This window comes from Mastigoproctus giganteus, chromosome 9, assembly GCF_048544385.1.
Source record: "Mastigoproctus giganteus isolate SK-2022 chromosome 9, ASM4854438v1, whole genome shotgun sequence".
In the NCBI taxonomy this organism is placed as follows: domain Eukaryota; kingdom Metazoa; phylum Arthropoda; class Arachnida; order Uropygi; family Thelyphonidae; genus Mastigoproctus; species Mastigoproctus giganteus.
Window position 1 is genome coordinate 180,925,415 of NC_143583.1, and position 13,192 is coordinate 180,938,606.

A 13,192-nucleotide genomic window follows, 5' to 3' on the forward strand; every position below is an offset into this window, starting at 1 on the left:
GGAAAATGAGGAGATTATCCCATTGTACAAGGCAATGGTCAGGTCAGGCCACACCTTCAATACTGTGTACAGGTCTGGAGGCCTCATTTTAGGAAGGATGTAGAGTTGCTAGAATGAGTACAAAGAGGAGTAACAAGAGTGGTGAGTGGAATAAAGGGATGCTCTTACCAAGACAGGCTTAAGTTCTGCAAATTGCAGCACCTGGAGACTAGGCACATGCGAGGTGATCTGATTGAGGTGTATAAGGCCTTGAACAGGTTGAGCAAGCTTAATGCTGATGGGATTCTTCCTCTTGTTCAGATTAAGAACCTGAGGGGACATAAATTCAAATTGAAGAAAGACAGTTGTAGAACGGATGTGTGGAAATTTGCCTTTTGCCAGTGGGTAGTTGATTGCTGGAACAGACTTCCATCTCTTGCTGTGAAATTTGATAGCTTAAATAAATTTAAGGCTGAGTTGGACAAGCATTTGGAGTGAAAAGATGAGTGAAATGGTAGGGGGGCATAAGCTTGCTTTCTTGCATCGTATGCCCCTGCTAATGCTAAGTTGATTCAAGACCAAAACATGCTAATATCAAGGCCATTAATAAAAGAAAAGGCTATGGAGTACACATCTTTTCTGAGGCATAAAACATTCCAAGCCAGTTCTGGTTGGCTGGACAAATTTAAAAAGCACCAGGTCTTACTTGAAAAAGTTATTTAGCGAAAGCGTAGTTGTAATCGAAGAAGCCGGTATCCATTGGAAAGAAAGAGTTTTGAAAAATATTATGGACTACGAGCCCAAAGACATATTCAACAATGATGAAACAGGTCTATTTAACAAATGTTTGAAGAACAAGGCTCTGACTTTTAAAGGTGATAAATGTTTAGGTGGTAAAAATAGTAAGGAGAGAATTACACTACTGGTTGGTGCAAATATGGCTGTTAATGAAAAACTGAAGCTTTTAGTAATAGACAAAAGTAAACAACCCCAATGTTTCAAAGGAGTAAAGTCATTAGATTTGGACTATAATTACAACAAAAAACTTGGATGAAAAGTGAAATTTTTGAACAGTGGATTTTAAATTTTGATAGAAAGATGAAAGAAAACAGAAAAATCGCGTTGATTGTCGACAACTGCCCTGCCCACCTTCACTCGGTAATGTTGAAACTTAAAAGTGGAAGCTTGTTTTCTTCCCTCATCTAAACTGCAGCCAATGAGCCAAGAATTTGAAAATGCACTACAGAAGGCGCATCTGAAAAAAATTATACTGAGAATAGAAACCAACCAGCGTATAGATTTGTGGATGTGCATATTATAGTTGGCAAAAGTGGAGTCAATATGTGATGGGAACAATGACGTTTTGCAAAAGCAGGTTTTGCTAAAACACCAATTAACAACAATAAGAGGGATGAACTACTACAAAATATTGAGCAATCTTGGGAAGAACTCCAAGCAAGAGGCTGGAAAAATTGTTCTTGGCGAATTTTTGAGTTGATAATGATGTCATAGTAGCTGAATATCCAAGTGACTCCATTTTGGAAAGTATTCAAAGAACTAGTGACAATATCGACAATGAGGGCAATATTAAACCTTCCAAACATGAAATGTTGGCAGCATTTGAAACTTTATGTCAAGGCCTTCAGTCAGTGTGAAGAAAATATATTTGAGTGTTTAAACAAATGCAAAAATTTTTATGAATGATATACAGTAAAATCCAGTGTACAACAAAAAATAACCAAATATTTTATGAAATAATTCTTAAAAGTGTACTAATATATTGTGCACTAGGTAGGTAGTCATTTCTTAATATGTATGTATTAATAAATTAATTGTTTTAAAATGTTAGAAAAGTTATTCATTCCCCCTTATTACTGATTTATTTCCCATCTTTTACTATATTTCTGAATGTTGAATTACAGTAGTTTTCATTGTTGGAAAGGTCATATTTCTTTATAATGAAATTTCTGTTCAACAAATTTTTTCAAGCGAACGGTTGATTTCATTATACAGAGGTCCAACTGTATTTTAACATATATGTTTTATATTTTCATTTAATAACTAAAATTACAACCAAAGAAGGTTTATGTACACTACATTTATATATAGCATATTTTCTTTTGTCCTGCCAGTACATCAGTGTACCACTGTTATAAAATCTTAAACATGTAGCAGTGACCAAAACAATAACCACTTGGCTGATTTGTCTGTATGTATACAGACAGACAGACAGACGGACAGACAGACAGACAGATGCATCATTTGCTCAACTATAATGACATTATATGATTTGCCCAAAATGAACTGTTTTTCTATAATCACAATATGGCTACTGTACACTAGACGGTGTTATTTCAATTCAGTTACATTATTATATTACATCAATTTAATTACATTAACATGCATGTTGCTTTTTCATATGAACGCAGAGATGAAGATTTCATATGAATGTAGAAGATGAAGATTTCTCTGACTAACATTGAGATGTTTGCTACCTACTCCCAGAAGAAAAGCTAGAACATTTTTTTCCCCCATTATATTTATATAATAACAAAATAAAATAATAAAATGTTTCTTCTGAGAGTAGTTACTTTTAAATTACACACAGATTTTCATAAATGAAAACTGGTAAATAAAAATGATTCAGAAATAAAAACTTCATTTTGATTCTGAATCAACAAACGGTCTCAATTTATTGGATGATAAAATTTCAGAAGGTGGTGATGAAGATGATTTTAATGCTAGATAATTTTTGTATTGTAAATCAAATATTGAAAATTTTGTTCCAATTGGACTGTATTTTTAATAGTGGCCACCTTGTTTTAAGACAGCAAATTGAAACAGAAGAATCCCCATCAGGGTGCACTCTTATTACCGCCCCCCCCAACACTACTGTAAATTTGGTTTCAATCAAACTACAAAAAACAAGTTTCAAAATGACAAATGATAATCTCGTTTCAAATAAAATTGATCTTCCCCACACCAATTGGGTACTCAAGTAGCTTGAGGGGAGGGGAAGGAGGAGGATCATGTGGGTGATAAATTCAGTTTTGATCAAACTGTAAACAAAAGCTATTGGTTAGGGACAGACTTACGACAATCTCATTTAGAATGCAGACAAAAAAAAAAAAAAGACAGTTTTTGTAACTTTTTAAGGGGGGAGAACCCAATTGTTAAGTGGATAAACTGAAATCAGCATAACAGTCAACAAAGCTGGCTGAAATTAGATAACTATGCCCGAAGTCTGGGGCATAGTTATCTAATTTCAGCCAGCTTCCTTTTCATAATGACCATATTGATGTTCATTAATTCTATATAGTAATGAATATCAGCTTTTCAGAATTCACATAGTGCTGTGGTGTGTTTCAATTTATTATTGTTTTTCCTGCCTTTTGAAAACTCCTATATATATATATATATATATATATCACTCTACTACTGTTAAAGGGGAACAATTTGCTGGAAATCCTTGCTAATGCATTGACTATAAACAAAGAGGAAGGTGCTTCACCATTAACGATCTGAAATCTGGTAACATTAGTTTTAAGTTGTAAAACTAATATTACACATTGATTATTTATAACAAAAATAATCATTTTAACAAAGGATAGCCATTTGCAGTTGTCATCACAGAAGAAAGAATTATTGTGAAAGCAGCTGCTTGTCTTACTTGATAATGTTATTTGTAACAATATTTATATTAAAAAATTATTTCTGCACTTCAGTTGTGAAATATGAAGTAGTGTTATTAATACAGTAAAATTCTGAGTGTTATTTTAAATCAAACATTACTTCATAAAAGCATATGAAATAACATATAAGTTTCTGAAATTAATCAATAAGTTCTAATATGTATTTAAAAGCTGTAAACATACATAGGCTAACTTGTAATTAAATATGGTACTTCACTGGATAAAACAGAGATAATTATATGATGATTTCAAGGTTACTTCACATGGTGATTCTAACTGGCAGAAGACTTCACAGCATGCATCTTGTCATATATCAAGGCACACACTACAAAGTTATCATGGGTAGTAATCTTGAAATTGTTGTATAAACACAGTAAAATCAGATTACTTCCTGTGGGTGCATAAATCATTTCACCACATAAATTTCATTCTAAAGAAAATTACTCAAAATTAATTTAATTAACAATTAATTAATTTAATTATTTATTCACTAAGTTCTGTTGCTCTTTTCTGACATACAGAGACAGCAATTTTAACTTTATTTTACATAAGTATCAACTATAAAATCAATAATAAAATATTTTTTTATACACTCTGATACAGTCCCAAGGTGTCTAGAGGAATTCGCATCTCATTATAGCTGTTTTTCGGCAATCAATATACTGCAGAGTTTGGAAAGTTTCCAAAATACTGAGCTAGTTCAGTTCAGTGCTCAAAATATGAACTATTTCAAATTCTAGTTCTGCTCAAAAGCAAAAATAAAACAATAATAAAATTTAATAAGTTCCAATTCATTTAAAAAAGAAATGAACCATGGCTCTGAATGGAGTGCCTTTCCACTTCACGTACATATTACTAAAAATAAGACATTTTATTTCACGTGTTCCATTTTGATCCCTGAACTAAAATAAACGGTTCCTTTTTAAACAAATTTGATTTTCATTTTGTAATTTCATTTATTATTTAATTTGATTAGGTTAATGAACTGCTTGGATGCAGCAGTACCTGAGGAAGTCAGTCCACATAGGTGAGTTAAGCACTGTCTAGAAGGCCAAATCCCAGGGAAAAAACAACTTTAAAAACATTAGCATGAAAAAGTTGGGGAAACAAATACAAAAAATAATGATGTCATTATTTCAATTCCCATGCACATTCAGAGGGAATATGATTTAATTCATTTTTCTACATTTTTGAAAACATTTAACCATCCCATGAAATTAACTACTTGTCACCTAAATAATTTTTGGGGGACAAGTAATTAATTCTGGTGATGTCTGGTAAACTAATTTAAAGTGCTTAGTTCATGCAGTGGTCTTCCTGCTTGCAAAAGAACAAACTTTTCCTTCAGCAGTTGCCCAAATATGCACTAGTTTTAAACGAGATTGCCAAAAGTTTAATCTGCCATTTATTTAAAATATGAGAAATTGCTAAATGGCATATTAACCTTTTAGAAATGTAATTACATCAATAAAAAAGTTTATCTCCCAATGGCACTATTTTCAAATAAATGCAGATTAAATTAAAACAAAATTTATCCTGCTTATTTGACTGGATTTCTGAAAAGACTCACAAAAGCTACAAATTGTCACAAACTTGAGACTACTCGTTTTCCAGCCACACATAATAAGGTTAATGTTCTGCGCATCATATTGCGCATCATAACTCTCGAAATAGTCAATGATGACATATTCACTTATTACTACTATGGCTGTATGAGTGCAAATGTCAATAGTGTACCCAAGGAATGACAAATGTGGCCCCTATCATAGGCAGGAAACAAATAGAGTTAAAGGAACACTTAGGATAACTAAATTTATGATTTATTTTAAAAATATGACTATATTTTTATTATTTAAGTCTATGAAATAGACTATTAAGTCTATTTTATTATAAAAGTCTATACCTTTTATTTTATAAAAATTATTATTCAAAAGCCTGTAGTTTTTATAAAAAACCACACTTTTGGATAATAATTTAACAATTATGCAAGTAGTTCATAATGACCATATTGAAGTTCATAAAGACCATATTGAAGTTATGTGGAGTTAGGAGGACTGTCCTTTCCTCTCTTAGTCATTTTATTTTAATTTATTTATTTTATTTTTTTTTTTGTTGCCAGTGGCTCATAGCAGAAAAAACTTTGCCTTCAAAATGAGTTGCTCTGGTATTCCACTGCTTTCAAATATATTTGTTAAAGTATTGCCATTAGCAGATTACTTTTCAGTGACAACATTAAATCAGCATAATGTTAATCTGCTTATTTAATCACGGTGTCATCATTTTAAATAAATGGCAAAATTAACCTTTTTTTGGCAATGTCATATTTGTAGTACAATATCATTAACCCAAAGTGCATTTAGTTTTAATTTTATTAAATAAAGTTCAGAGCAAACTATGTAATCCTGGATAGATTAATCTACCGGTATAATGTGTTGTTCATTATCTGTCATTATCGCACGTACCACGAGCATATGATGTCCGAAATCTTGTAAATGTGCTTTCAGTTTTCAGAAAGTCAGCTAAAAATGGAAAGTTTCTGAAAACACTCCAATTGAAACCCAAGCAATCTAAAACTCAAGAAACTAAGAAAATATAAATTCAAAAAGAAAAAAAATAAATATATCATGATGACCACCAATCACATTTGCTCTATAACAATTAGCAAAATGTAGTGACTTACATTTTGCTAGTTGTTATAGAGCAAAACAGCATGTAGTGACTTGGGTCCATTCACTTTCAAATTTATATTTACAACCATCATTATGATCTTCATCATTATCATATCAACACCAGCATATCAGAGAGGCAATACCCTTGGCTGGATTATCAGTAGTGACTCATCCATCATGCATTAAGAAATCAAGATAAAGCAACCACTAGGTGGAAATTACATTATATATTGATGTAGGATATATTTAAAGATGTAACTGCTGTCCAGGGCAAGAGGAAAGGATTTTGTAAAAAGTGCTTATCTTCAACATTTTTTATATTCTACTAATACCAGCAGTCCAAAAATAACAGTGCCCACTGATAACATATTTTGTCTTCTGTTATAAATATTAATGACATATCAAATTTTATATATTAATAGCACTGTTTGAAAATTTCAACAGTGCTATTAATATATAAGATTTGCTATGTCATTAATATTTATAACATGCAGCTGTCCTTTCAGTGAAAAACTTATAAATACAACTGCGAAACTATTCATTATTCATTTGATATGTTTGGTTCACAGATCTGGAAATCTCCAAAAGGCTTTTACAACATACTGAAATGTAAAAATTAAAATAAATAAAAAAAATTCAAAAACATAAACTGTTTAGTTTAATGAATTCCTAAAATACCTGTGTATATGACCACTGTCTACTGTAATAGTGAGAAGGGGAATGAGATTTACTGCTACCACTTGAAGAGCTGTTGAGACTACTGATGCTGCAGACACTTGATTTCCTGGACCCTAAAGAACTTGGAGAACTAGGAGGTGTCTATAAAATAATGCATGTATTATTTGGCATATATAAGACAATAAAAAATTAATTTTAATAATATTTTATACATGCAATTACACATAAGAGCCCTGTAATAGTATGATAAACACTCAAACAACACTGTATGTATTTCAATTCTACTATGAGCTAGGATTAATTTGCATGTAGTTTCATTCGTTTCCTCTTTGTTACTCTGTTGCGTCAACAGGTTCACCTAAAGACATGATTTATATCTTTTACCCTGACATGTATTCATACCACTATTTGCAGCAGGATGATTAGTATCAAAGTAACAGGATCATATCAAGAAAATGCATCTTTAAGTAACAGTGCAATAGTTCTCAATTCTATTCTTGTCAATTTGTACAGTAGTCTTCATATGTTACATACATCATACGTCAACAATAGTTGTCAATTCTGCCTGCGGCTAACAGTAGCTGCAAGCAGAGGTGAAAATGATTCTTTCACTGCTTCTATAGGAATGAGCAGCAGCCCAGAAAGTAAGTTGCTGGGGATTTTCGGAACTTCTGGGAATCATGAAACAAGTAAATACATGGGCTGTGTTAGAGTAACTAAGAGTAAGAACAGGTGCATGTATACTCGAATTTACACCAATGCTAGGAGCATAGTAAATAAATTTGATGAATTTCAACTGCTGGTTAAGACATCCAAAGCAGATACTGTTGGGATATCAGAGACATGGTGTCACTCAGATATAAGGGATGCAGAATTGGAATTTGGGGAGCAAAATATGTACAGAAAAGATAGACAGGATGGGAAGGGAGGAGGGGGTATACAGTTAAGAAACAAATAAAATGTAAGGAAGTGCATCCAGTTGACATAGATGGACAGTGCAATGCTGAGTCAGTTTGGTGTGACATAAGCACTGGGAAAGCAAAAATGAGGGTAGGAGATTGTTATAAGCTTAATAACTCTGATGAGTACAATCAACAATTATGCAGAGCAATAGAGTGGGCCAGTAAATCAGTGTCTTATAATGGGGGATTTTACCTTCCCAGATAAAGACTAGTACTTGTGGGTTGGTTAATCACACACACTAGCAAGGCTTTTGTGGATTTATTGCATGACTGTTTTCTACAGCAGCATGTTAGAGAGGCAACAATAGAGAGTAACAGTCTTGATCTGATTATCAGCAGTGATTATTCATGGACTAAGAATTTACAGATAAAGGAACCACTAGGTAGCAGTGATCACAAGGTACTGATGTGGGATTCACTTAAAGATATAACTAACATCAGGGATAAAGGGAACGGTTTTTGCTTTCGCAAAGATGACTACAGTGGTCTCAAAAAATTTTTTTTAGTTCTATACAGTGGGATCAACAGATGATGTTACCAACAGCAAATTCTAAATGGGAAGCATTCAAGGAAGTAAATGTTGGAAGCTACTAGCTTTTTGTTCCAACTAAGAAATACTGTTCTAGATTTAGGCCCAAATGGATGTCAGATGAACTAATGAGACTCATGGCAGAGAAGAAAAATGCATGGAATGCACATAAATTGTCAGGCGACACAGAAGTCTATGGTAGATACAAGACAGTCTGTAATCAAGTCACAAAGGAGGTTAGGCAAGTGACAGTGTGCCTAACCTTCTTTGCCTAAGCAAGGTTAATTTGACAATTCGTGGTGTATTCAATAGTAAGAAAAAGTGGGGGGGGGACATGCTGTATGAAGTAATGAAATTTTTGGATATGGCGTACACATGGTAAGAATATACCCAGATACTTGATTTAACGTGGCCTCTACAATGCTCCCCGCATACACACTACTCGGACTCCCTCCAGCCACTATCTGGCAGAGTAGAGATAGCAAGATTATACACTAGCTGATCTGGAAGCCTCCTAGAGAATTACCAATAGGTTCAGTCTGGTGTACTAACTAGCGGCCGGCCTACGAACACCGTTTTAGAGCTGTACCCTCGAAATGTAAGGAATATTGGATCTCTCCACGATGTTCATCATAACCTCAAAAGTCATCAATCATACTGCATGATGGAAGAGATAGGGAAGGGTTGACTGGAACTTAGCTCTAGAGACTAAACATGGGTTTCACCACTTCAAGCCTCCAAAAAGCAAAGTGGTGGTATTGCACCAGTTGACGAGAGTCATCTACCACCTAGTACTGCCTGGTAACATAGAGGGGCGGAATTCCTCCATGTGGTGTGGGTGCCACACCTCGAACCCCTGCTTACGTAGGTTCACACCTGGGTGATCACCCACCATGTACTTGTGCATGGAGGTTATACCCATGATTACTAACAGTACCACCATTGTGAAGGTGCAAGCAGAGGATTTGGCTGTCACAGACCGTCCGGACTTCGCCGAAATTGGGTCCACTTGACTTGAGTGTCACTCGAATATCAGTTCCATCAGCATTTTAGACTCCCAGGTAGAAAGTGCAGCTTGTCTGGCATATCTGAGAGAATGTCTGTGGAAACCTCAAGGACCAAATCATAGAACTTCACCTAGAAAATCATTTGATTTTCTAGGTGAAGTTCTGGGTCTGAATGTAGGGTATGCTTCCTACAGAATTGTATCCCGACAGTCTTTTGTGGCGAGAGGTAAAAACCATTGTTTTGCGACCACTTTACAACTTTGTTGATAGCACCTTACAACTGTCTTTCTACCATTTGCATATTAGGCAAATGGCAGAAGATACTGAAGTCATCAGTATACAGAGTAGTGGACACTGTCTGTGGTAGATCCTATGTTATGGAGTTCATTGTTATATTAAATAGAGTGGCACTTAGAACTGAACCTTGTGGGACCCCTTCTTCCTGGATAAAAATGGAAGATAACTGGTTGTTGACTCTAACTTGAAATGAGCGATGATGGAGGAAGTTTCTGATAAATTTTGGCAGGTGTCCACATAGTCCTAGATCATATAGGTTTCGCTTTATACCATACCTCCAAGCTGTGTCAAATGCTTTTTCTATGTCAAAGAGAACCATGACATTGTGTTCTTTTCGTACAAAACCATCATCCGGTTTTTGTACTCATCAGGGCAGAAATAACCAGATGAGTCAAGTCAAGAGTGTATCTGCCTTCACGGAAACCACACTGTATTGGGTTAAGAAGGTTGTTTCGGACTAGAAACCAGGTCAGGCGGGCACTGATCTTTTTTTCCAGGACCTTGCTCATACAGCTGGTGAGCACAATGGGTTGGTAATGTTGTGGATTTGTAGGGTCTTTTCCTGGTTTCGGAAAAGCCAAAACTTGTATTCTCTTTGAAAATTCTGCGTTAAAGAAGTAACAGTATCTTAAGGGTGGGTTCAGTAAGTTGTGTTATCATGATGTAATGTATTCCATCTGGTCCTGCTACACTGAGTTTAGTGGTGGCTAAAGCATAGTGCAATTCAGACATTATAAAGGGGAGATTGTATGCAGCACTAGATGCTGATTCGAAGTTGATGATATGTTTCTCAGCCTGTGCCTTGTGTACCTGAAAAAGAGGTGTGTAAGATGTTGTGGCTGAGATTTTCATGAACGATTCGCCAAATGCATTCGCAATCTTGACTGCTGTTGTAACATCACAACTGTTTACAGTTAGTATGGGAAGGTTGATGCATGGATGTTTTGAGTACATACATCATATTTTTGCCCATATCATTTGCGTTTTTGTAGTTCTTGTAATTGTGAAGGTGAAACGTCTCCATGCTTCCCTTTTGTTAGTCTGCTTAATACGTTTTGCTTTTGCCCGAGCCTGTTTAAAGCAGATGAGATTTGCAGTTGTTGGAAACTTCCTGAAGATGTTCCATGCTCTGTTCTTTTCTTTTTTGGCTGTGTTGCATTCATTACTCCACCACGATTTTGAGTGTGCTAATATTTTGATGGATTGCTTTGGAATCGCTTGGTCAGCTGCCTGTAGTATTTGGTTAGATATATATTAGGTGGCCAGGTTTACAAATGTTTGCTGGACCTGCTTTTCTTCCAGTATTGCTAGTTGCTTGTATGTATCCCATTTTGCTTTGAAAAAGTTCCATTTGACAGTTCCGTTTGAAAAGTGGGGGATATCTGTTTCAATCCAACTTATCACTGGGTAATGGTCACTACCCAGTGGATTGCCATGAATAGTTCATCCAAATAGAGGATATATGGATACTGAGCATATAGACACATCAATAGCTGAAGTATATCCTGTAGGTAAATGCGTATAAGTGTGTGCGCCATTACTGAGAGTAATCAAATTGTGCTGGTCAAGTAATTTTTCTATAATTTGTCCATGTTTTGATCTCCCCATAAAGGATGACGACTACTGAGGTCTCCTAGGATGAAGTAGGGTTGAGGAAGTTGTACCACTAGTTCTTCTAGGTCAGCGTAGCTTATATTTTGATTAGGGGGCAGTATAGCGAGATGATAGTCAAGTCAAAATTAACATTGACTCATACTGCAACTGCCTCAAGGTTTGTTTTCAATGGTAGTGGTTTAGAGGGTACTTGAGTGTTGATTATCAACGCAACACCTCCATGTACCAGATTGTTCATGTTGTCAACAACGATCTTTCCGATGAATAATATAGTTCCAGAGAGAAATGGTTATATGTGAGGTTAGATTGGTTTCCTGTAGGCAGAAGGCAATAGGATCATATTGTGTGAGGAGATCTTGGATGTCATTTAAATTGCTGCGATATCCTCTACAGTTCCACTGCAGAAATGTAAGCCTTATCTGGGTTTAGTAGAACCCTCGATTTGTTTTCGAGGGGCTGAAAGTTTGCTTCGCTCAGGTTTCCCTTTCCCCTTCTTTGGAAAGTATATGGTTTTCCCATGTCCATATCTTCATCAGTGAATAGTTTTAATACTTGCTCATCTTGCTGTGAGCTATCTTCTAAATCCATGCTATCTGTTTGGTTTGCATCAGGAGAAGTATGTACTGTAGGTTTTCCTGAGGGATGGCATCTGGTATACAGTAATTGGTGTATTTATTGCTTTGCTTTTTTTTGCTTGCTGTTTGGTTTAGTGGAACCATGGCCAATACTGACCTTGCCCAATCACATAGTGATTCATTTGGTGGTATGATTACCACTGTTTGGGTTGCAATTGATATTTGTTTTTTGGTTACTTGAGCATAGGTTGCTTTATTAGCATTCAGGGCTGGAAAGGACTTTTTGGCCTCTTGGTAGGTGACATTGTGTTCAATTTTGTACCATTGTACATTTTTTTTTCCCCTTTTCCAAAAGGGACACTCCTTGGAAAATGCCAGATGAGCTTCTCGGCAGTTAGGACAATTGGTGTTGTAGCTGGGTAATCGGTATTCATGTGTGTAGTGGATCTGCATGTGGCACAGGCAGCTGCTCCTCTGCAGACTGTCTTGTGAGTGTCCAAACTTCTGGCACTTGTAGCAGCATAAGAGTTTGGAATGTAAGCTTTAACACAGCAATTAAGATAACCTGCTTTGATCGCTGTTGGTAGTTTAGGGTTATCAAAAGTGAGTATTATGTTTTGAGTAGGAAATAGTATGCCATTCTTCTTTGTCATTATTCTTCTGACATTGTTATCAAAAGTGAGTATTATGTTTTGAGTAGGAAATAGTATGCCATTCTTCTTTGTCATTATTCTTCTGACATTTATGACTCCTCCTTGGTCTTGTAGTTCCTATTTTAGCTTTTCATCTGACATGTTCAAGAGGTCCCATTCGGTGATGACACCTCTTGACATGTTCAGGGAGACATGTGGTGAAACTGTAACAGAAGTTCCACCAAACGTTTTTAGTTTCAGTAGTTGCTCAGATTGTCGAGCAGTTGCAACTTCAATCAGCAAGTCACCTGATCTTAAGTGATGAACTGTCTTTGGAGTACCTATTATGCTTTCGAGGCATTTCTGCACTAAAAACGGCGAGAGTTTGCCAAAAAGTTGTTCTTGGGTCAAGTGAATAATAAGGAAAGTTGGAGTTTTGATTCTGGCTACGTCAGTCTTTTGACATTTAGCTGCTACAAAATCAGTCTCCAATTGTTCTCGCTCTGTAAGGGTCTCATCTATGCACCCAGTGGATTTCTGGGTTTCAGGAATGGTTTG

At 35.5% G+C, this 13,192-nt stretch overlaps 1 protein-coding gene across 1 annotated transcript in view; it reads right to left on the reverse strand.

Annotated features, from left to right (window-relative positions):
- Window positions 1-13,192, reverse strand: part of LOC150080923 (uncharacterized) — a 284,011-nt gene that overhangs the window by 189,990 nt on the left and 80,829 nt on the right. The window contains exon 7 of the mRNA XM_090380857.1: window positions 7,019-7,159. Coding sequence (XP_090236983.1) covers window positions 7,019-7,159 — 141 coding nt within the window. The remainder of the gene's footprint in view (window positions 1-7,018; window positions 7,160-13,192) is intronic.